General features: G+C 39.6%; 1 protein-coding gene across 4 annotated transcripts in view; it reads right to left on the bottom strand.

Annotated features, from left to right (window-relative positions):
* SGCD (sarcoglycan delta) overlaps nucleotides 1-25,313 on the bottom strand; it is a 981,442-nt gene that overhangs the window by 368,846 nt on the left and 587,283 nt on the right. For 3 of the 4 annotated variants that reach the window (XM_037025144.2, XM_073231315.1, XM_037025143.2), the window contains one exon: nucleotides 12,674-12,862. In XM_037025144.2, the coding sequence (XP_036881039.1) occupies nucleotides 12,674-12,862 (189 nt within the window). Of the gene's footprint in view, nucleotides 1-12,673; nucleotides 12,863-14,407; nucleotides 14,479-25,313 lie in introns of those variants that run through there. The other variant, XM_073231312.1, reaches the window with a different exon arrangement.

The following is a 25,313-nucleotide window of genomic DNA, read 5'->3' as shown; positions in this document are numbered from 1 at the left end:
TTCAAGGGAAAATGCATGTTTTTAGAGACTAACTCCTTAGGATTAAATAATGGCATTCTACAGACCTCTGCAAAGGGAACTTCTTCTGCAGCAGGGGACTCTGGCTTAGGGTATAGGTAAAGTTATCATTCTTCTCAGGATGAGAAATCCTGGAAATATCAGGAGATATAAAAAATAATAGCTTTTCTTTTTGACAGCTGATCAATGTAATTTGAATTGTCATTCAGATAGACTAAAAATGTTTAGGTAACTTTATGAAAAGTAATGGGCTTAGGAGAACCTATCAAAAGCATAATTCTAATTTTTCTTTTTGGCTTTCATCAAAACAAAAGCAATGTTGTTCTAGTACATTTTTTCATTGCATTTTCAAAACATGAAACATGGGTTGTAGAAGTAATCACTGACTTCCATGATAAAAGTCATAAATCAGAGGAAAGAGTAATACTTTTAGAATTATGCAAGTTGATTTAACACTAGCAGAGAAAGCTAGAAATGTAGATAAACCTGAAATCTGATGTTTAGAGGTCAGCAGAGAAGAGGTTACAGTTTGCATGGAAAAGCCATTTTTGCAATTAACTGAAATTAATTATGCTTGTATAAATTTTATAAACACATCACAGATCTGGATTTTTGGCTAATTAAGCTTTAATTTGGTTGAGAAAACTGAACCACATAAGCTTTTATGAGAAGCTGCTGCTTACCTATTGAAAGGAAAGAGGTAAAAATCACAGTTTTTAGGAATCATCTGGAGAATGAACAATTTAGGAAAGCTGCAAAGACAGATATTATAGTCAATTATCCAAGATGGAAAGCCATATTTTGAGGTTAGGCTGTCCTTCATTTTCTCAATAGTACCTCTTAATTAAATGCAAATAATCAGAAATGGCAATTAATAGATTACTAAAACTCACTGATTAGATAGTAGAGCCCATTTACAACACTTTAAGGTTGCTGTGGACTCTGAGAAAAAAAACACAAAAACAAATGGAGTGTATATTCATAAATTGCTCTTCACTGCATGCATTATTGAGAAGTTTTCTACAATGGTCCCAGCTCAGAAGCTAGCCATGAGGCTAGCAGCCATCAAGACATCACCACTATTTCTAGGGCATTTGAACAATCTGACGTCATTTACTGATAGGGATATTGGCTTTGGACAGACCAGCCACAGGCAGAGAGCTTCCAAGAGGGCAGGACTTTTGAACCACTGTATGTAAGCATCACATTGTACAAATCAAGAATGAGCCATTAAAGGTCAAATAGCCTCTCATAAATGACACAGTGCAGCAAAGGCCCTGAGTGTGAAGGTTCGTTCCTACACTGCCTCTTACTTACAGTGTAGCTTCCTACAGTGAAGGCTGAAGGGCAACTCCCTCTCTTACCTCTGCCCAGAGACTGCCTTTTCCCCAGCCTTTGAACTTGTCTCTCCCTCTGCCTGGAATCTCCCCCAGCTCCTTCCATGGTTGGCTCAATCTCATTCTTCAGACTTCTACTAAAATTTATCTCTCCAGAGAGGCATATGGTGACCTGTTTCTAAAGCAAACCCAGCTCAGTTGCACATAGTCACATCTCTTTATTTCCTTCAGATGACATACCTGATACTTAATTATTTTGCTTATTTAGTAGTTGGTTTCTTTATAGGATGTCTCATCCACTGGAATGGCTTTTCCTGAATTTCACAGTTTTGTCTGAAGCTGAATCAGCAAGGTGCATAAAAAAAATACTGGAGTGACTGTAATTCTTCTATAGCAATGATGATTTTCAGCCATACCCAAGTTAAATGCTTTAAGACTCCATTAGTCATTCCTTTTAAAGTGAGCTTGTGACTCTGTTGAATTTTAGCAACTGAATCCTCTTCTCCTCTCTGTAAGGCAATTCTCCAAGAGTTCAAGTCGACAATGATAATAGCAAGCATTTACTGGGTGTCTCCCAGGCTCTGCTTTCCGGTTATCTACAATCTTCATCACAGCTCTGCAAAGCAGATGTTATGAATCATGAATCCCATTACTGCAAGAGTAAAACAAGCTCAAGGAAGTTAAGCTACTTTGCCAATATTCCCTGGCTCTTCAGTAACAGAGCTGAGGTTGGAATCTAGGTCTGTCTTCTCTAAAACCCAGTAAACCACACAGCTCCACTATAACTCACACTTTTTAACATGTCACGATCCTTCCAGAGTATCATTTGGCACCATGGCTTCTGAAAAACTCTGGGCAATGAGAATGTGATGGAAAATGAGCCAAGAAGCTGGGCAATCTGGACTGAGAGCATTTACTGCAACATAATTATGTCTGCTGGTTGCAAGGCCTCTTAACCTAAGTTCAATAAGTGATTCATCCAATATGAGAGAAGAGAATCAATAAAATCCATTAGAAATAACAAAGACAATTTCTCAGTAAACTGTGTGGGAGGCATATCAGCAGCTGGGAATAAGACTATTCAGCCTAATGTGCAGGCATTTAGAAGGTTCTAGAAGTCAGAGCATCTTAGGGATACTGCAGACCATCAGCATTCTTTACATGCCCAGCTGTTGACGCTTTGAACCATCCCAATAATGCCACAAGCATGGCAATGGGGGGTTCTGAGGAATAGAGACAGTGACCACTTAGCCTACAGAATAGCATGGGAGGATGTGTGTCATAATTTTTAGGAGTTCTGGGTTCAGACTGGCTTCTTATCCCAGGTATGTCACTTGCTGCAACCATAGTAAAGCAACCTAACCTCCTGGCTCAGCTTCACTTTTATCTGGGAAAAGGGGGTAATTATAGGACCCATCTCCTAGAGTTGTTATGGGAATTAAATAATATATCCCATGTCAAGTCCTCAGGAGCAGGCCTGGCCCAGAATGAGCTCTCAATACAAGTCATCCTGCTAATGAAAATAATCTATTTGCAAATTCTACAGTCAATGTACCTGAGGGTGGCCAAATACTGCTGTGTGCCAATGAAGAAAGCAGAAGACTTGTTATAAACAAGCTTCCTTTTTCTAAATCAGAAAGCATTTGTACCAAGTGTGGAGAATTACAGTCCATGTTTATCCTTACTGGTGAGTTCCCTGATTCAGCCAAAGGTCCTAAAGAAAGCCACTATCATGGCACATCCTTGCTTCTTTTCTATTTACGATGTTCCGTCTTTTTCCTTTTAGCTCCTTATTTAGTTTTTGAATCTTGAATCCCGCAGTATTCCATATGCACATTCTCCTCACGAAAGTTACCATCCTCTCCCATGTGCCTCGCCATCCCGTCCCATCACCATCCAACTCCTCCCCCAGAGGAAGCTACTGCTTTTCAGACTTTCCAGGGACCCATGTAGGACATTACTAGATTGCTGTCATCTCCTTTTCCTTGGTCTCCTTTTGTTCAGTTTGAGTTTGGCTTCTACAGAATCATCTTGTCTTGAAAGCCCCTGTGTTGCTTATGCCGAATCACCCCTACGAACATTCTCTTTTTTATTTTTCTTTTTTCTTTCTTTCTTTTTAATTTTTAAATTAAAAATTTTTTTTATTTTGGTATCATTAATCTACAATTACATAAGCAACATTATGTTTACTAGACTCCCCCCATCATCAAGTTCCCCCCCACACACCCCATGACAGTCACTGCCCATCAGCGTAGTAAGATGCTGTAGAATCACTACTTGTCTTCTCTGTGTATAGTGTCCACTTACCACAGCGGCATTTTGACACTTACTTATGGGATCATGTGATTGCTCCCTGTCTCCCCCACTAGGTAGCACATGCCATGAGGAAGGGACCGTACTTGTTTTTGTCCACTGGTGTACCTCCAGCACCTAGTACAGTGCTTGGTCTACATGAAGAGCTCCACAAACATGCGTTGAGTAGATGACTGTTATGCATGAGGTTGTCACCAGACAGTAACTAGAGTGATGACAGATTTGAAGAGATGAGGATTTCAAATGGGAATCACTCACCTAACAGAGTCGAAGAAATTATATTTCAAAGAAAACCACAAAGTCAGAAGCACATGGCTCTCCACCAGTGAATGAGCAAGACATTAATTGCCCTGCTCTCATGAAACCCTTCTTGCCAAGAACTGTGATGCAGGTTTCAGTTGAGAATATATGCAGCTGCTTACATGAATGATAAAGATTTCATTTCTAACACAGCAGCCAACTACCGATGGCCTGATGCTGGTTTAACCCAGTGAATGACCAACTGGCCCAAATAATCATGTTCTCCATCTCTGGGTTTTAGGGGTAATACTTTTTTTTTTTACCCTGGAATTAAGAGATTTGTTGAAGAAAGAAAACATGCTTACTTAACATGGCTCATTACAGTCTTGTGCATTAATGGTCAAAATTCTTGACATTGACCAATGCAAATTAGGTGATCAGCTAAAAGAAAAGGATGTGCTCTGTCTTCTACCATATAGCCCATGAACACAGGCTCCATGACCTGCCTGCGTCTAAAAAAGACAACTGCTGCTGAGTTCTACTGTTCATTGTTCATTGTGATTTATTCTAAAGTTGGGAGGTTGACTGTAGTACTCGTCAAGTATGAGATTTTAGTAGATCACTGAGCCTCAGCTGCTCCTTCAATCAAAAGGGTAAAATTAAATCTACCCCGCCATGTCTTTCCCATGAAGATGTTTGTAAAGAATCACGTAACGCAGTGCTGAACTGCTTTTCTAAAGTGCAAAGAACTTTTCCAAGCATAAGGATTGAATGTAGTTTCTGTTTTCTTTTATTATGTCCATTGGAATACAGTAGGTACGTAAACATATCTGTTGAAATAAAACGTTGATTATGCCAGCATGGTGATAATGATTTAACAGATTTATTCACTGTGAGTTTTTTGAGGAAAGAAACAGACATGAGGTCTCCATTGCAGCATTTAGTCATACTTGATATGTAAGTATTAAATGACTCTGTGGTCTACCATATTAATTTCCACTGAAAAAGTCTTAAACTGACCCAAGTTCCACTCACTAACTCATTCTTAAACAATAAACACAGAGCATATACTATAAGAAAATCATTTTAAAAAGATACTAAGAAGTTCACCACTTAATAATGTTGGTTTGGTAGTTAAAAGTTGGCCAAAAGACAAACTTTAATCTACACAAAAATTCCAGTTAAAAGGTTTCTCCATGAAATAGAAGGGCTATGTTCTTACTGAGGAATTTCTTCCTATTCTTTTAACTCCTTATTTATCAAAACAACAAGATGATTTACGTGGCTTAGTGGAGGTAGAAACATAATTCAAAAAGCAACCAAACCATGATTCTTATAACAGAAGAGCCAGTTATACAGTTAGTATGATTCCTTAAAGTGCTCATGAGGTTAAAACTTTTGGAGTGGTTTTTCAAATGCCCTTTCCTCATTACTCCCGGCTACACAATGAACACCACTGCCATTGCATTAAGGCAAGTAAACACATTACTGGTTAAGGACGTACTTATATTATTTTTGACAATAAACATTTCCAGAGGATATTAAAAGCATATAATGTGAAGTTTTAAAGTTAGACTTTGAGGTTAGGCAAAATTGCATATTCCTCGCTGAAGAAGTTGGGTGGGTGAAGCAAGCTCCTTGAGCTTTAGTTTCCTTGTATATATTCCAAACATGACAAATATTTTAAGGGACTATAAGTTTTTTGGCAGTAGGCACTATGAAGAATAAAAGAGGTAGGACAGGCAGGCACTTAGCATCGTGTGTTATCCATAACTTAGATATGGTCAAATATGGTAACATAGTCAGGGGCTCCAGGGGTTAAGCAGAGGATGTATCTTTTGGGGGCCACCACTCAACCTACTATAATCTCCCATCCTGCATGCCTCTTAGAACTTGTAATCTTTATTTTTCTGTATTCTAGAATCATATAAAAATGAATTCTGAGTGTATGAAAGTTATAATAAGTGGCAAATGTCACGGATATTACCCAGACAATAGGCTAACATTGCACAGCAATTTGTTTATAATTGGAGCTCAGGTTTCTCAGTTTGACCTCTCAAGAGTGCCTATAATTTGTACCATGTTCAACTTTAATCCTGTCAGCTCCTACTCTTCTCTTTCCCCAACTTGTCCTCTCTCTTCAAAGGCCTGGACTCATAACAGTGTTGGCTTCCCAACCAAGTTCAACACCCCCTGCTTCTAGGCTACAATCACAGTGCTTTTTCTGCTGTGAACACCACTCAAAGGTCTTATTCATCCTTTTAAGACTCAAGAAGTCTTTCAGTTTCTTCTAGCTTAAGCTGATTTCTTCTTTCATAGTCCCTTAAAATATTTGTCATGTTTGGAATGTATTAAATGACATGTGCTTTTTTTCTTCCTAGAAAATTATGATCTATTGAAGTATAGGATTCTCTACTATAATCTTCAATGCCCACACAAAGCACAGCGTACTGCACAAATAGTGTGCTTAAGAAATACCAAATAAATTGAAGCAGATAAACACAATAAATTGTATAAACTCGTAACAAACTTGGTTTATAGCATTTTGCAGCATTTACAATGACCAAAATCATCCTTGATGATCTGCATTTTTGCAAAGGTATAAAATATAGTAAGCTTCAAACCAAATAGGACATTTCAGAACCATAGCCCAAGACTAATCATGCAACACATTTATTTTTTTTGACTTTTGTTGTTCTGTACTACAAATTTCATGCAGTCTGAAAAAATAACATTTTGGTAAATTTTTAAGGTTGATGAATTTGAGCTAAGGGATGAAAAATGACCACAAGAGTCAAAGCAATGAGAGATGGAGGATTAACATTCTCGCTATAGGAAGCCTTTCCAAGCTCCCAAGTGAAGTTGGCATCCATGCTGATCGAATGCTACTGACACATACAATATATTCATTAATGGTGTTAAATGAAAAGTATAACTAAAGCCAATAATATCATTGTTCTCATTTGCTAAGCAAATCTTTATATTAACTAGGCTGAAGTCTCCTTCTTCTATTCCATTTCACACACCATAATTACCCTTCCCTTCTCATGTAATTAAAATATAGCAGGTAGTTGATACACAGAAGGGAGTGTCTTTATTAAAAATACCTTTTCATAATCAAATTGAAGCACTCATCTCATTTATTATCTGTCTACTTTAATAAATCAACTAATAGTTAATTTGGAAAGCCATATAAAGCTCTTTTAACCCATCTTCACATATTTTAATTTGAAATGACAGGCTATTCATGATTTTTTTCCATTCATGTATTCACTAAACATTCGAAATGTCTACTGTGCGCTAAGTAAAGTGTTTAAAGCTGTGGGTACAAAGATGAAGAATTTAAGGTTATTGTATTCTGGAACTTACCGTCTAGTTGGAAAACAGATAGAAAAATAAATAAACACAGTACTATATGTCCCCCACTGCATGTTACCAGATACAGCAAAACTTTTCTGAGGGAGTCGTCAGCTTACTCTGAGAAGACTTCAGAGAATAAACAAGAAGTAATAGGAAGCTTTAAAAGGGCAATGTTTATAGGAGATCAACTGTAGATACAATTTCAAGTAAATTTCTGACCTAGTGGGAGAAGTCCTGGCCTGGGTGCTCAAGGAGAAGGACTCTGAAAACCACATGACTTTGTCTCTCAGGCAACAGCTAATGGGGCAGCTCACGGGGCCAATGGACATGCAAGCAAGCTGCAGTGCGATGTGCAAAACCTGCTGGGCCAATGCAGTTCCCTCTCTGGGATTTCACCTGGGTAACAACATGAGATTGGGATAGGTCAAGGTGGGAGCTGACAGGGAAAGATCATTCTAAAGGGAAGGTCAAGGGCAGATGCACAGTAACTTTGCAGGGAAGCAGAGCATCTGAGTTAGCATAGGGAGTTGATTGGTAGCACAGCAAAAGTAGAAGGAACCTGGCCTGCCAATGGAAGAGAGTGATCTGGGCAAGACCGAACCATGAGGTCCAGAAAGCCAGAGAGTGGGAATCCCCAGAGCAGCTGTGGCACCTGACAGTGCTCTAGCCCTACTGCTGTGAGGCCCACCCATGCACCCATAAACTCTCTCTCCCCTTCCCACTGCACGTGCATCCTCACTCTCCTCTACTTGAGTTAGTTTGACTGGGTCACAGGTCCTCGAGCCTTCTGCAAACAGACGATGTGTCGGTGTTCTGAGTCATGGAGCACACTGGCCATTCTTTCTGGCTTTTACTATTTTACAATGTGTCCAATTTACAAGTATTAGAATGCCTTTCTCTGACCCTCAGTGGATCTTTATCTTACTTTAGGGTAAATAAATCATGTTGTAGACATTGCACTGAACAACTTCAATTTGTCTTCATGAAAAATAGCACTTGGAAAATGGGCAGCATAGTGTGCTGATTAAGAGCATGGGCTCTAGAGCCAGACTCCTGAGACCCAACCCAGTTTCATTATTAATGAAGAGCATGACCTTGGGCAAGTTACTGCACTTCTCAGAGCCTCTGCTTCCCCATCTTTGCAATATGGATAATAGTGATGCTGACTTTGTATGGTTTTAGTGAAGATTATATGGGAAACTTATAAAGCAATTATAAAATTCTGTAGAAGGACTTACTAAACAAATGGACATTTGTTTCTCATGTAATATCAAATAAGATGGTTTGAATTTTTATAATTTTGATGAATGGAAAGAGAGACAAATTAGGAGATCTATCAAAACAAGTACAGATAGCTGTAATTTTTTGAGGATGTACCATGTGCCTTGCACTGACCAGTTACTTGACATCTAGTATCTCATGTATGTGGTCTCCATAAAGCCAGTTTACACTCCATAAAGCCAGTTAACAGAACATAACGCTTGCTCCTGAGAAGTTGTTGGCATGGTTGGGGTACCACAAACCATCCACTTTGGTTCCATCATCTGCAAAATGAGATGAGGCGACACCTAAGGCTGCTGTTTTGCCTGCTGTGAATGAATTTGGTTCCATCATCTGCAAAATGAGATGAGGCGACACCTAAGGCTGCTGTTTTGCCTGCTGTGAATGAATTCACACTCACTGGGCTAAGAGATCATGCCACCTATTGATAATTCCCAAGCCTTTTAAGTTTTGCCACTTCGTAACTGTTTGTGCTAAATGATACTGTAGATGATCAATACTACTGTATTTTGGGAGGTCTTTGAGGCCAAGTTATTTATTTTGGGCTGCTAGAGTGTTTTCACAGAAACAACAGCTTTCTATAAAGTGAGATTTCACATAGTTAAGGCAAAACCCCAAAATAAAATCATAGTGTTCCAAAAAGAAGATGCGTTACAGTCTCAAAGGACACCTAGTTCAGTGAGTTTGTTTCTACACTGAGTCCTAGGGGAAAAAGACAATGTAGTTCATGGCCAGTTAGGAATCCAGTTCCCTGGCACTCAAGCTTAGGTTCTTTAAGCTGCCCACAATACATCCAAGTGGCTAACTGACAAGGCTCCAGAATCAGACTGCTTGGATTCAAATCTCCGTTCTGCCACTTCATAGCTGGTGTGATCACAGATCAAGATAATGAGATGCTCTCCTCTCTATACAGCTGGTATACCCAGCCAACCTGCATCAGGATTAAGTTAGACAATACTTACAAACTGCAATAGCATAGCACCTGGCTCAAAAGGAGCCTTCAAAAAGTGGTGACAGCTACATACTCCTCTGCAAAGGGAAAACCTGAGGACAAAAGTGTAAACTTGTTCTCCTGCCTAGTAAGGAACACCAGCATATTCTGCTAAGAATGAAGGAGAGCAAAATCATTTTTTTTCTTCTGATTTAGATCTAGTACAAAAAAAAAAAAACCTCAGATGCATGTTTGTCCAAATTGCTCTAATGGAAGGGCTCTTCCAGCATCTATCTCTGGGGATGACAAAAAATGCAAGTCTGACCACAAAGTAAAATTCTGGATATCCAGTCCTGGATAAATTGCCAAGTCCTTAGAAACACCTTCAGATGACATCATTCTCTTGGTTTGTTATTACTCAGAGGGTTTGATTACAGTGTGAGCCTTCCTAAACTGCAAATTATTAAATGCCAGGTGTACAAAATAATCACTTTCCTATTGGCAATATTTTTAAATCCCTGCATAAAATGCTTAACTATTACCCCATTGATTTCCTTCGCTCTCCCAGCCTGTATTTTCCAGTAACACTGGTTAATATCTCATTCTCTTTCAAGATCTTCAATGTCAGTAAATTACTATTTGTGGGACAGAATTATAATTATAAAAGAGTATGTTTTATACTGTGATTGATGGAAAAATATGCTTTTAACTTGCAGGGAAAGACCAATTTTCTGACACTTCAGCTCTATTTGCTCAAATGCATTACTGTTATAAAGCACCAATTATGGCTAATAATGGCATTATTCTCACCTCAATAAGTACTTGGTTTGGTAAAGCTTTAAGAACTCTCAACTTTGGCTATCAATTTAGTTATCTACAGGAAATAGCCTATTTCATGCAGATTATTACCTTTGTATCATATTGCTCCCCAAGCTCACATACACTCAGAGTGAACTGTCACTCAGTATACATTTACATATACCTCTCACTATTAAGCTTGCCAGATAAAACACACACCCTAGAAGCCATAATTGTATAATATCACAGTTACCAAGGTTTGAGTTCATATCCTCTACCACACACACCCTCAAATCTTTCAGATTCTATAAATTAACTTCATACCAGACTAGGTAAAAATCATAAAAATGACCCAAATTTGCAGATTAGGGGGGTAACATGAGTTTCAGCTAAGTTCCAGTAGGAAGGTATTGAGTTCTATCTTACTTCCTGGACCTCACCATCCAACTGTCTCACAGGCCAGAACCTGGGAGTATTCTAGAATGCCTTCCAATCCCTCAACTTCTATGTCCAGTAGTTAAAGGGTATGAATTCCATCTTTTACATGGCTTTTGAACCTTTATTCTCTGTTCTACTGCCTCACCTTCAGTCATGTCCTATTTAATACTGCAGTACAGAAGCTTTTCCATTTTACAAGTCTGTAAAATACAAAATAAAAATATCACTGAACATGCATATCAACAGAGGGCAAAGACAAGACCCAGTGTGCCAGGACATTCTTTAGAGCCTAAGCTCTGAGAACTTCCCCCATTCCACTGTATCCTCACCCTAGCAAGCTTCTAGACTCTAAGTCTGATCACATCACTTTGTCTTGCTGTCACTTCTGTGCCTTCCGCTTGACTCTAAAGAAAGTTAAGTCCAACTTCAAAAAATATTTACTGAGTCTGATTCAGAAAGAGAGGCTAAATGTGCTCCAATGTTCTAGAACATATTCCCTTGGACCCCTATAATTCCATGGAAAGTGACCTACATCATCTTCTAAACTTAATATTGCAATACAGAAATATTTCTGCATTTTTCAAAGAATTGAACTATTTTTCCTCTTCAAGAAAGAAATCTGTAAAACTAGGTAATTTTCTGGTTAGTTTCCTAGCTTTAACTGCAGGAATTAAAAAAGCCATTCTGATACCAGAAGCAGTGTTTCTAATCTTGGTACACAGAGTCCAAATTAAGCACCAATAACCCGAAACGTGTGTGATAAACTAAAGGAACAGAGAAAAGATGCAGCCCTTGCTCTTCTCAAAATTCAGTCTGTCTGGGAAACACAAATAAAAAGTATAATCCAGAGTGATACGTATAATAATAGATACACAAATGGAGCTACAAGAGCATCCAGAAAAGGTTCTGCCAAGCAGAGAAGATGGAGACAAGCAGCCCAAGCAGAAGATACTGCCTGAGCAAAGGCGAGGCAGTGTGGCTGGGATAGGGTAGTAAGGATAAACATGAATTTTGTAATTCAGAAAAGGCAAATACCATTATCCTATTTGGGATTTTCACATGAAAACTTTACTGTTAATGGTGTTATGGTCACATTTCTTTATCAAACAGGATTTATTTTTACTGCCCAAAAACAATTACTTATTTTTGATATCACAAGGAAGGAAAGTTTTCTCAGGGCAGCAGATTACCTCCCTCTGTGCCCACCGTGAGATTACTTATATTGCCAGAAACACTAGGAAACCTCTAAGGGGAAAAACTCAGAATAACACCACAAATCATTTTGCCAGGATTTTCTTTTCAACAAGTAAATGTTCAGTCCGTGCAGCGGCCCTAAGGATCAACAAGATTTTGTCAAAGAAGCATGAACAAAAGTCTTAAAAAACATTAAGCACAGCTAGCCACCCTCCTCTCATTTCCATCCTACCCAGGAAGTGGCACAGAGAAATGCTCTCCTAAAAATCAAGGAGACCCTCAGTTAAACACTGTAATGGGCTATCAGGCATAGATAGTTAAAATTCTTCAATAATCCCTAAAGCCTAATTCAACTCAGATGCCCCAACCCTTTATCTCACAAAAACCTTTCACAATCTCTACTAAAATTTAGGAAAAAACTTAATACTTGGAATTTGTCTCAAGTATTTCTTTCTGCATGTATTTATCCAAAGTGCTTATAAACTATAAGATACAAGAAACACATTATTAAAATGGAGGGGAAGCATGTCAGAGATGGTAAAGGAGTGAAATACTTCTAAATTGGATTGCCAGCCTCTCTAGAATTTAGATTAGATAGAAGTCAATCCCCACATATAATCTGAACAGAAATACTTTGGAACCAAACACCAGGCTGCAAGATCCTTTGAATCCAACCACCCTCACTTTTCCACATCCTTTCTTCTTGCCCCATGAGTTTGCTTTCCCCAAGGAGAGCTAAAGAAATCTGTGTGGTTTTACTTACAATCGTGAAGTTCATGACTTTGAGAATCCAGATGGTCATGGCCAAGTTCACCAGTATTAAAATCATCAGGAGTAGGACAAAGAAATACAGGCACCTTTTCCGCCAGCCATAAATCCCCACTTTGTATACCTGTGGCCCCTCGGAGCTGGGCATGGTGCTACGGTGGTGTGGGTACTGTTCCTGAGGCATCTGAAATAAACGAGGCGAGAGAGAAGCACACACATTAAACTGCTGAGAGGAAAAAAAAAATGAGAGAAAGGAAAACATCAACTGATGAAGAGATATGGCTGGCTGCTGTCTGTACCTTCCCATCCTCCTGACAACTCTGAAAATCGCTCTCCTCTGGACCAAAGTGGCCCCTCTGCATGCTTGCGTGAGCCTCCCCAGTGTGCAGTCATCTCTCACAATGTGTGTTCAGTCATCTACATATACACATATCCTGGGAGGAAAGGGACTCCTAGGAAGCTATTTTCCAAATGGTTCTCAGAATCCCGGCATCATGGTAAGGGAGACCTGCAAAGTCCTACCAAAGTCCCGAGGGGACAATTTAGAATTCATCTGGGAAAATAAAACCCACTAGTTCATGGTGGTCACATAATAATACCATTGAGACAATTTATGTGGGCGTGGGGGTAAAATGACCTTAAAGAAAATTATTCTGTATTCCCAGAAAGTCAGTGGCAAAAGTAACACCTTTGAACTTGCCTCTATTTCAGGGTTCAAAGGGGTGCTGGTGGCATACAGATTAAATCTCACTTGCCTCAGGAACCTTCAACAAGTGATAGCCTGGCTTAAATGCCTCACTTGACAAGAGACCTTGCTGTCCTATGAATTAGTTCTAGTGAGTTACACAATTCTAATTGTTGTAAATCAATTCATTTATTTAATAAACATAAAGAAGGCTTAGAGTCAAGTAAGGTTTGAACATGTCTTCCAGGAGCTTGTAGGCTAATGGGGAGTGGGGTGAGGAGTGGTGAATTAATTAAAGAGTGACTACAGTGGAGTGAGATAAGTTAGAGAAATGTTAGTCAGTATTATGTAATACGTCAATCCCCTTTCAAGTAAGGAAGCCTTCCCAAACCCCATTGCTGAAACAGTTGATCATTATAGCAGCACTACTAATACCAACACGAATCTAAGGAAACTTATTTCTATAAAATTCTAAAGCCAAACAAATTTTAAAAATCAAATGCAAAGCTACAAACATGGGTCATTCAAAATGAGAAATGACCGACCACTGCAGAGGATGATAATTTGCTAAAACTAAAGAGCATAAGGCAGGCTCAGGGGCTTCCTTTCCGCACAGCATCTTCTGGGTGCATCGCCCCGGCTCCTGCTCCGCCACGGGCCATGTGACAACATGACCCTGCTGCTTTTCTCCATTCAAATTATTACGCAACCTTAATTTGGGGATTTTTACTTCATTTAGCTCTCACAGACGCATTCTGTATGCCCTCAGAATAAGGCCTGCCTCTGTTTATTTTCATCTTAGTCGACAGCGATTAGATTGGTGATAGGTGGTGCCAAACTGACCCAGAGACCGACAGAATGTGCCCTCTAAGATCGCATTCTTGGTTATTACGTCATCTTCCAGATAGTTCAGAATATGATTACTTTATGGTTTTGAGATAATCATTAAAATATACACATAAAATCTCAACCAAAACCCAGAGAACTCATGTCCTTTAGGCATCACTGGAATTCCGCTTGTGAAACCAGCAAATTCTTACTTACGGTCAACTGAAATGCTCAATGAAGGCGTCTAGGACATCTGTCTTACTCACTCCTCATTCACTACCTGAGGGTTGAAATTGGGTCCTTCCTGTGTGTAATGAACGAGTGAAAGAATGAATGCACAAACAGTGAACAAGTGATTTCTCACTCACTATGAAATCTGCTACTGCCTGGGGGTGTGCAAAAGTCCAAGTCAAACACTGTGGGAAAGTTCTTGTTTTTGTCCTTGAGAATTTCCGCTTCATGCTCCCAAAGCACTGGGTTCCCAACCAACCAGCAAACTACACCATAAGGGGGTCTCAATTTTACTGTTCAGCTCCTCACAATTCTGTCAGTCAGGGCTGTGTTGTAACAACATGGAAACACAGCAAAGTCATCACCCACTGGCCTTTTTTACACACTGAGATCAATTAGAAGGAAAAAGAATGTCTTAAAAGTCTGAAGGAAATTAGGTCTTTACTTTCCATTGTCATAAGTAAATTTAGGAAATGATCACAGAATCTTAGAATCATATTCTCAAGGTCCTTCAATTCCAATCAGGTAATTTTAAGAATGACGTTTTTAAGACTAGAGAAGTTGACCCCTTTATGAGGCTACAGAGTTTGTGGGAGGGTAAAGACAACAATAATGGTCTTCGACTCTCATGGGATTCTTCACAAACGAGTGTATAGAAACTACAGATATTGCCACCAAACCAGTTGCCTTTTCTCTGACATTTGCCCCACCCAGTGGAGAAATTACATAACTTAGCTATGTGAAATCACATGTTCTATAAATATTTATAAGAGGCTGGGGATATGGATGTCACAGTTGTGAATTTTTTTCACACACAGATGGCTAGAACTTGAATGCAGTCATTATTGCCACCAGGGACTCTCAGTCCTGGATACACATCAGAGGCACCCATGGAGCCTTTAAAATCATCTAATGCTCAGGTCAATTAAATAGTACTCACAAGGTAGCACCCAGACATCAGCATTTTTAAAAGGTCCCCAGATAATCCTAAAGCACAGACAGGGTTGCATATGACTGTCTAAATAACATCTCTCAACACTGACTATGCAGAAGAATGTAAAACATCTAACAAAAACAAATTCAAACCGTGAGCTCTACAACAGAATGAGAATTATTAAAAAACTCTGCCGGTCATTCAAAACATTTTGGACAACTTATCTAAAAAATGGTTTTCAAGATTTTGTTTTTTTTGTAGTACAACCACTTCAAGACAAGAAACTTGAAACATATTCTAGCATATAAAACAGCAAAGAAGGAGAGGTCCTCTGTTTAAAGTATGAACGAGGGCTTGGCCAAACTGAACCACCTTTGCAGAGTGCCTGGACTCCCAGGAACCACTGGTTTTGCCCAGTATGTTTACAGAGTAGCTGAGAAACTCAAAGCCAAGAAGAGAAAAGAGTGCTCTTTCAAATCACACAGAGGATTAGGAGCTGAGCAAGGATTAGAACTCAAATCCTGGGATGCATGGTGCAGCAGAGTATTCTGTGTGTGTCATGGGGGCTCTTTCATCTCTGTCACAGGCCCTGTCTACTTTAATGAGCTGCATAAAACAGAATATGCCAGTCTGCAACTCTGTAAGCAAAGAAACAAGCAAACAAACAGATAAGGAAGAGGGGAAAGGGTGAGTGATTTTGTATGAAGGATTACAATGGGCAGTGATACCAGCCAAACCTAAGGTAAGGGATACATCTGTTATCAACAATCCTGCACGGACAGGGAAAACTGGGATTTGCTGAGTATGTTTATTTTTGTAGTCGAAAGCTGAAACATGCTGAAATGATAAAAACATAAGAGGAAAGCCAATTTCCAATCTGTATTTCCTTCTCATCCTTCCCAGAAGAAAGAAATTTGCTGTTCAGAGAACAAAATCGAAGTTTCATGTTCTCTCCTGTTCAGGTCCCTTCCACGGCCCTGGAAGGGGACCCAGTAATGCATTAACAGCATTATGCATTTTTGTAAAACTGACTTAAACTAAGATGTTTTAATTGCAACCTATTTTTTTCAACTTCCCTTATGTGGGGTGGCTTTGGAGAATTTATATGCACTTTGGAGGTCTAACTAACAGGAAGTTGAATTGGAGGATTCAATTTGGGTGCAGCGGTGTGTATGTGTGTATAGCAGTACTGTAGCACTTTGTACACTATTGCTAACTCCCCTGGTGTAGGATTGTGTTCTAGGAATCCACCTTTGTCACCAATTTACCGAGCATGGTTTCATGAAGGTACAAGACCCAAGGACACATTGCAATACAAATGTGTCCCATCTTGGCCAGCACCAGAAATATGTTGGTAGTTGTGGAGCCAGAGGCTAGCTGCAAATTTTTTCCTGGTCATCAGATATGCAAAATTTCAAGTGTTGGTTTCAGTTCTCATTGACATCTAGTCAAAACAGAAATTCACTGCCAAGAATGTATTTCAGTTCAGCATATAAAATTATAAGTGCTTTACACATTTTTTATTTTGTACAAGAATCACAGAAAATAGAATTAACTGCATTTCATAGTGTTCATAGTTACATGAACTGTGTGCCTACATTCTGAATGTGATGATGCACGCTTTATGTATCACCAACTATCAATTTAAAAAAAAACTAAGTTTAACTGAAATTGCCATAGGAGACAATTATTTCTCCATTCTATGCAGAAAATGATAGTACCAAACAGTTGTCATATGAAAATGCAAAGGATTTGCAACCATGAAGTACAGAAAAAATGTGTCAGATGGTTAATTATCAACAATAGTGTTTTTCTGCACTTTGTGATGTTATCTTCAAAAATGAGTAATTTGTTTCTCATTCAAGTATATAGTCATGTTTTTAACTTAATTCTGTATTTCTAGTTTTGTTTTTTGCTTTTTCTGCAAGACAGCTCAACAAACTGTTTAGCCTTCAGGCCTCACAAAACCTGGCCCCTGCCCTGGCCCCTCCCATAACGGACCCATAGCATACTTCAGGATCTCAGTGTACCACGACCACCACAGGACTTCACTGCTGGGCTGAACACAGTCAAAGATCCAGTTATCTGTGTTTCACTGGGAGTGATTTTCAGACTTTTGAATGAAGAGGAACCCTCTGGGAAATAGACTGAACACATATTCCTAGGCTTCACACTGAGATTCTATTTAATTCTACCTAATCCAGTGGTCTAGGAATCTGCATTTTTAACAAGCATCAAAACGGATGCTGATACAAATGGCCCAGGGACCCTGCTTTGAGAACATGAACTTAAATCCAACATAGAGATGCATCTGTGGCCCAGTCTTTGCCTCTGTTTGTGCTGTTTTTCACTGGATCACCCATCTTCCTCCCATATCCCTAAATATATACTTTGCCATCCCTCACATCACTGTGTGCCTACCCTGGAGCTTCCATTTCTGACATCCTCCTTCACCAGCAGATTGGATATTATGCATGCAGCCTTTGGTGTCTTAGGTTTTAAATGTGCACAGAACTTTTCTTCCATGAAAAAGAAAGCTCAGCTTGCTTTTGTTATCTTCTCTACAGGTTACCTGATTTTACTCCACTGATGCCTGAGGTTCCCAGATCCTTGGGAAACCCTAGGAATCTCATATTTTCATGCATCTACTGAAATGGCCCACTCAAAAACCACTAGAGATGCTCCTGATAAAACTCAATGTACTTTTATTTATATCCACTTTCCTCAGACCTTCTAAAGCTCTGCATGTTACATGTTACCAATTCCTTACCAATTCCCCCTTCCCATCTAGAAACTTTGCTCTTTGGCATTCATAACATTGCAAGCCCAGAGTTCCTTTTTTTCTATGTCTTTTAAGTACTGTCTTTCTGGAGTCTTCTCTATGCTTCTTCCTTCCAAATTCACATTATGAATATTATCTTTCATCTCAATGTTGTGTCATACTTTCATTTTGTACTTCTATGAGGATGAAACTCAGCGTACCATTTTAACTCCAGTTTCCATCTCAAATTGGACCTATTTAAATAAATATCTATCATCCATCTACTCACTCATCAAATAACTACTGAGCATCAGCAAATTTCATATACTGTTCAAGAACCTCACGATACAACAATTAACGAGAATCACCTCGTCTTTATGAAGGCCTAAACCCAGTTGGTGGGGGACAATGAAGAGTAAATGCAGAACAAGGCAAATGAACTGTGCAAAATGCCTGCACTGAAAAATATCTGGTATGTTAAAGAGCACATCACAGGATGGATGATATTTTATACAGACTCAACAAGAGAAAATGCTCTGAGGCTGTAACTTTTAAAATGAGACTCGAAGGACAAGGAAAAGACAACAGGGTGAAGGCCGGGGTAAAAATGCGTCCCAAGTAGAGAAAGAAAAAGCAAAGACAAAGGTCCCCCTGTGGAGAAGGTCGGTGTGACTGGCTGTACTGGGTCAGGTGGAGAAGGAGTGAGACGAGGCTGAAGACCTGGCTGGAGTCAGATGACGCTGGGCTCTGAGGAAGTAGTAAGAAGTTTGAATATCATTGAAAAGGCAGTGAAAATCTGTAGCAGACCTTGAAACAAGGGAGTGATGATCTGATTTTTAATAGTGTAGCAGTGCCCAGACTACGACAGGTACAAAGTGAAGGTATATTGTTTCGTGGTGATGAGCAATCTTTTTTTCTCTCCCTCTACATCAACTGTGGATCAAAACATTCTCAAAAATTGAAGAATTCAGAAAAATGAATCTCACCCAGTATAACATGCCCTGTAAGAGGCCTTATGTACTTTGGTGGCAAGTGAATCTTAAAAAGGAGGCTCTCTATCCAAAAACACCCTTCTCTTGCGAATCATAAAGGTTCGCAACATATGTTACAGTAAAATATGTCATTTCTCTGAATATACCTACACCCTTCTAAGTATTTAAAATTTCTCTGAACTCCAGTAGCATCCAAACAATGGTATGTATGTAGTTATATGAAATTGTATATATGCATAATTAACCATATATGTATATATAAATAATAGTATATATTTGTTCAATGAATGGCTAGAAATCAAGCCAACACTAAATAGCAAAGCATATCCTCTAGTAATAAATGAACAGCTATAAGATCAGAAGGAATGAAAATCTTCACAACTTGTCTCCATTTCCAAAGTCATATGCAATTACACTAATGTTAAGTAGGCTTAAATCCAAAGCATTACTGTACTCCTTCGTGAGGATCGTTTCAGTGTTCACCTGCTTATAAACAAATCCAGCTGACTTCATCTGTTTCTTGTGCACACAGTGCAATAGGATTATAGTTCCCAGAGAATGAATGTAATAAGACTTTCCATTGTTTTGCCATTAGAGAAGGAGGAACTATCAATAGTCAATGCAATGTCATAACGTAATAATCATGGGCTAATTAAGTAGTTACCAAATATAACAGATGGGAATTTTCAAAGAAGGCCATTCTGGATGGGCAAATTACTAAAGCATGGTTTTGAGGGCTGTAACTGCAGTCCCATACACTCAAATGTTTATACCCAGGACCACATAATTATCAAGCCCTGATGCTAATTTCCTGTGACATCTCAAGAAGAGGATCCAATTCTATGACTCAGACTTGGGAAGAACCTCCTCTTAGGCTATGTGGCCCTGTTTTACTTCTGCCACTACAGCCACCACCGATACCTCTTTCAAATGCAGCTTTCTCAAATGGCCTCACAAATGCCCAGCATTGGTCCTAGGAGCCCAAGGAGGGATTTCCATAAATTGCATGCCCACTGTGAAGTCCTTGCAAAGACCCTTGAGCCAGGCACAGCCTGAGCAATTCCCGTGCTTTGCAGCTGGTGCTCGTCTGATTAAGGAAGCTCAAGCTCACCGCGGCTGGGCTGCACAGCCATGAGTCCCGCTTCTTTGAAAAGCCTTTGACATCTTCCCAGGGAAACCAGTCTGACCACACTCAAGGGGTCAGAGATTTTATAACATGTTGATTTCCTTTCCTTAATTTAGTACCAAATAGCTACTAGAAAATCTTATATTATTCCCCCTTTACATTTCGTCAGTTGGTATAAGATGATGGAAGTTCTTGGAGCAGAAACTCATATACAGCTGGCATGCTTTTTAGGGCTGGGTATATATTTCTAACCTAATATTGCTAGAAGCCATCACTTTCTGTCTGCGTTCAGTTTTTATCTCAGCAGGGTCCTTCTCTGGGAGAAGAACAAATGTTTTTCTCCTCCCTGCCCCAAATAAAACACATTTCTAGAAAATAGTTACAGAATGCACTATGTTGTGAGAGATGATTAAAAAACAATCAGTAAACTTTTTAAAGACACATCAATGCTATCAAGTTTCCTGATGATTTTTCTTTGAGGCCTTTAAAATTTTATGGGCCATGATCCACTCTACTAATAAGGTAGTGCTGAGAATAAGGAGGCAACGACAGGCACTTACTGATGCGTGCTAGGCTCTTCTATCCACAAGGCTTCATAATATCTTGTTCCGTGAGGGAATTTGTAAGACCACTAATGAAAGCAATTCTCTGTACAGTTACATACTGTGAGGACAGGAACCTGGCATAGCACAGAACTGGCATTCAAGGAAATCCCTGATCCCAGTCTAATTTCTTCAAAAGAAAAAAAGAAAATTGACCATCTACTATGTGCTAGGTGCCACAGTAGCTCCTGGAGATAAACAGATCTTCTATTTTAATGGAAGAGATGGGCAATGAACAACTAAACAGACGAAACTATTAAGACTGAAGTTAGGGGCTAGAAAGGGAGCAAAGAGCATTCCATGATAGAGAGCAGGGGGGCACTCAGGCCGCAGAAGGCCACTCCGACAAAGTGACCGCTAAGGTGAGACCTAGCGGTGGAACAAGACTCCCGGCAGAGGGCGCAGCGAGCATTCTGGCCTGCTCTGGCTAAGGGGGATGGCTGGCAGGACTGGCGCTAAATGAGCTCAGAGGAAAGAGAAACAGACAGGCATGTAGGCAGAGGCTGTAGCCCAGCTGCACCGCATCTTACAGGTTATGCTAAGGAGTTGATAATTTGTATGGCCAGACTAATACCTTATCTTATTTAGAAATAAGACAAAGGATACACATCAAGTATCCTAGGGTTGGTTGACCATGATACCGCTTCATGTTAACATTTCCAGTAAATTAAATATGAATTATGTCACTGCATATGACTGTAACTAGTTTATATAAATAGCCGACATAAATTCCCTCACAGGCTCTCCACAGTTTCTAGTTTGTGGTGGAATCTGAGTCATTTTGAATTTCCTTGGCACATAAATAGTTTTCCCTTAGCCATGTTAATCTTGAGGTCTCTAATTAAAAACTGTCTGCTTTTGGGGTTGTTTTAATTCAACCAACCATACAAGGCAATAGTCTTGGATTGCTAGTGTCCGACACAATATGAACATTTGTAGCAAGCTCATCACTTTCAGTTTTGATGTAACAATCTACACTTTTATCTTGTAAAATTCATTTAGAATGCCTGTTTATGAGAAATGGTCCACGAATGTCATCTTCTATTGAAACAAAAGTGTAGATTAATTTGAAAGATAGTCTATATTTTATTTTTTTAATAACTGGAATATTTAAATATTGAATATGTTTTAACTGAAAAAATTACACAAGTGCATGTATTTAAGAGCCAAAAATATACAGTTAAAAATTGTTTCATTCACACTTTCAGCCTCCCTTTATAAAAGCAACTATTAACCAGTGTTTTTAGCCTTATAGAAATGTTCTATAATACACACACATTCAACCCATACAAGGTTTAAATTTTACTTTTTAGATAAAGAAGAGCACATTTTATGCTTTTTATTGTTCCAAATTTAAGTTGGTCCGACAGCCCCACAAAAAAATCTGTATTTTTAAAGTTAAACACTTTTTAATTACACACACACACAATATTTGACTTGGCCATCTCTTCAGTGATGAGCATTATTTCCAGTCATTTTCTATTACCTATGCTATAAGTAAACAAATACTTATCATTTATTACCATGTGCTGGCACCAGACATTCAGCAGTGAAAAGGCAGATTCTATGCCTCTCAGGCCTTGTATTCTAGTGGAGGAAACGATAAACAATTTTTATACTTGTTCTTGGTAATGAATCTCACGGAAGCAGGAGAAGAAGACAATGACCGGAGGTTCCAGTTTAGAGGGCAGTGGGGAAAGCCTCCGTGGTAAGGATTTCAGACAACAACAGGGCAGCAGGGCAATAACAGCACAAGGACGTCCGAGGGAGGCCCGCCAGTCCCAGCAAACGTCACCAGCAGGTACCAGGCCTGATGTGGGGCCCACCTGGCAAGTCTGCAGGACAGGATGGCTGGGCCTGAGCATGGGGCGGTATTTGCAAATGAACTTGGGAGTTCAGGCAGAGAGGCATACATCGGTCTTAGAAGCCCAGTAAAAGCCTTCACTACCCTGCTAATTGGGATAGTCACTATCAGAGAATGGAGGCAAAGGAGTGAGATGATCAGACTCTCACTTGGGGATCAGCTGTTCCCTGAGGAACAGACTGCAGGCATGAAAATGTGAGTGGAGAGGTCTGGGCCCTGTGACTACTGCGACAGCCCTTGCCAGCTGACAGTAGCCCGGACAGGGTGGGCATGACTGATGTGGCAGTGAGTTGCTGTATTTTCAGTCTGTTTGGAAAGCAGAGCTAACGGGTAAGCTGCTGCTCAGTTCCAGGGTGAGAAGCAAGGTGCACGACGGTGCCGTTTGTCATGATGGGGACCACGTGGAGGACAGGGGGCTTGTGGGGCAGGGGCATGAATGGAGCGTGTGGACAGGAGATGGAGAGCTCTGTTACACAAGTTGATTTTGAAATGCACAGAAGAATCCCTGGAGTTACTTTGGCCTGAGTCTGGAATTCAAGGGAAAGACTGGGCTCAGAGATTAAATGTTTTTGTCTCTTGCACATGAGTATTATTTAAAGCCACAGGAATGGGGCATACATGTTTCAGTATGTCCAAATGTGCCTCTCAGAGAAGCCCTGAGAAATGTGTGTGTGTGTGTGTGTGTGTGCTTCTTTATAGACAATTTTCAAAGTTCTTCTCCAAAGTCTAACATGCCTTATAATTAAATTCAAAATATTTATCTCCGATGAATTGGAAAACATTTCAGTATATTACAAATATTAATTCTCACTGTCCTAGGAATTTATAGATATGTGAGGTGCCAGTTGAGGTAGTTTCAGACAGAAATATATTTGTGAAACATACATGCATATTTGTACTAAGTATTACCAGATATATGAGCTCATACATTCCTGACAACACTCTGGGAGATCATTATTATTAAAACTATTTCATAAATTAAGATACTGAGGTCCTAGGAAAGGAAGGAATGTTCTCAAGGACTCCTAACTAGTAAGTTGTTTAGGGTCTGGACTCAAACTCAGGCCCAATTTTCCTTCCCATTACACACAGAATGAGGTAATGACTTGGCTTCTCCTGAATACAATATAGCGTGGAGAACCGCCAGCTAGGTGTTTTTAATGTGAAATGCATTTTAAAAGGACATTGTTATCATGCTCATTTTCTGCAAACTTTGTGTTAAAAAAAAATGACTGAAGATGAGATAAATTTCCTTTCAGACCACAGATTTCACTGCAAATATTTGAAAGCACAAGTAACTAACGATCCTTACCAAACACAATTGTCGAGGGAGAATCTACTAGATCAATGCTAATTTTATGGAACTATTGAATCACTGTAAAAGGATGCGCCTAATTTGCCGTAGCTGTTCTCCACTGCTACCACCTGACAATTTGTGTTTTCCTTCAGGTCCTCCCATGGTATGGCTCTAGACATCTGGAAAACATCAATGAGCAAAACCACAGATTCCTATTCTCAGGGCAGTGGTGTGAGGCACTGATGGGAGAGATGGCACAAAAAAGAAAATCCAAGTACACTATACTTATGCTCCAAGGGGATGAGGACAATGGGAAAATGCAAAACACTCTCCCTCCCCACCCCCCCGACAAAAAAAGACAGGAAAAGAGGATCAGCTCTGTTGGAGGTTGGGGAGCAAAACAGGTTCAATTTTTAAAAGCATGAGAAAGGCTGACTGACCCTTGGTCAAGGTAATATCCGAGTAAAGACTTGAAGGAATACTGAGTATTGAGGATCTGACTGCTCATAAAACTCAGACATCATTCTAAACGTGGTCCTTGAGGCTGTAAGATGAGAACCAGAAAAGAATATGTAAACTGAACACCCTCAACAGGAAAAATGATGCCCAACACCAAATGCAAACTTAATAATGTCATTTACACACATGACAGACACTGTGTCTACCCATGATGGCCTCAGCTGTGGCCAGCTTTCTCAACAGGAGGGCAGAAGCTTTTCAACAAACCAACTGCATGCACACCACCAGTGCTTCTGAGAGCCCCGTGGCTGACTTTGACCGGAACCAGACAGTGACAATCGCCAGTGGAGCCACTACAGCTCTTCTGTGACTTGGGGACCAAGCTGTGTAATAAAATAATGATGAGCAAGACTCAAACACTTAAGATCAGAGAATGAGACACAAATCTTCATGAGAGCATGGACAATATAGAGTTCAAAATGGTTTTTAAACAGAGGAGGAAACCAAGCTCAGGACGGTGGCAGGACTTAATCAAGGTCACAAAGTTAGTAACAAGACCAAAGTCCACTAAACTGGAAAACAGTCTATTTCCCATAAATTTCAGGCTTCAGTCTTTTCAACTTAAACTCCTGTTTGATATCACTTTCATATGCCTTTGAACAATTCCCAAGGGCAAATCACAATAAACCATCAGTTACCTAACGTAAAGAAAGCACACAAAACTAATGACAGAATGCTTGTGCAATGGTCACTATGCGTCCAACGCTGTTCTAAACACCACTGAACTGATTTAATCCTCACAGACATAGTCATGAGGTAGGGCCTATTATTATCACCCCTGTTTTACAGCTGAGGC

The sequence above is a fragment of the Manis javanica genome, chromosome 1 (genome assembly GCF_040802235.1).
Source record: "Manis javanica isolate MJ-LG chromosome 1, MJ_LKY, whole genome shotgun sequence".
Classification (NCBI taxonomy): domain Eukaryota; kingdom Metazoa; phylum Chordata; class Mammalia; order Pholidota; family Manidae; genus Manis; species Manis javanica.
Note: the sequence above shows the minus strand (reverse complement) of the source record. Positions and strands in the feature narration are given on the sequence as shown.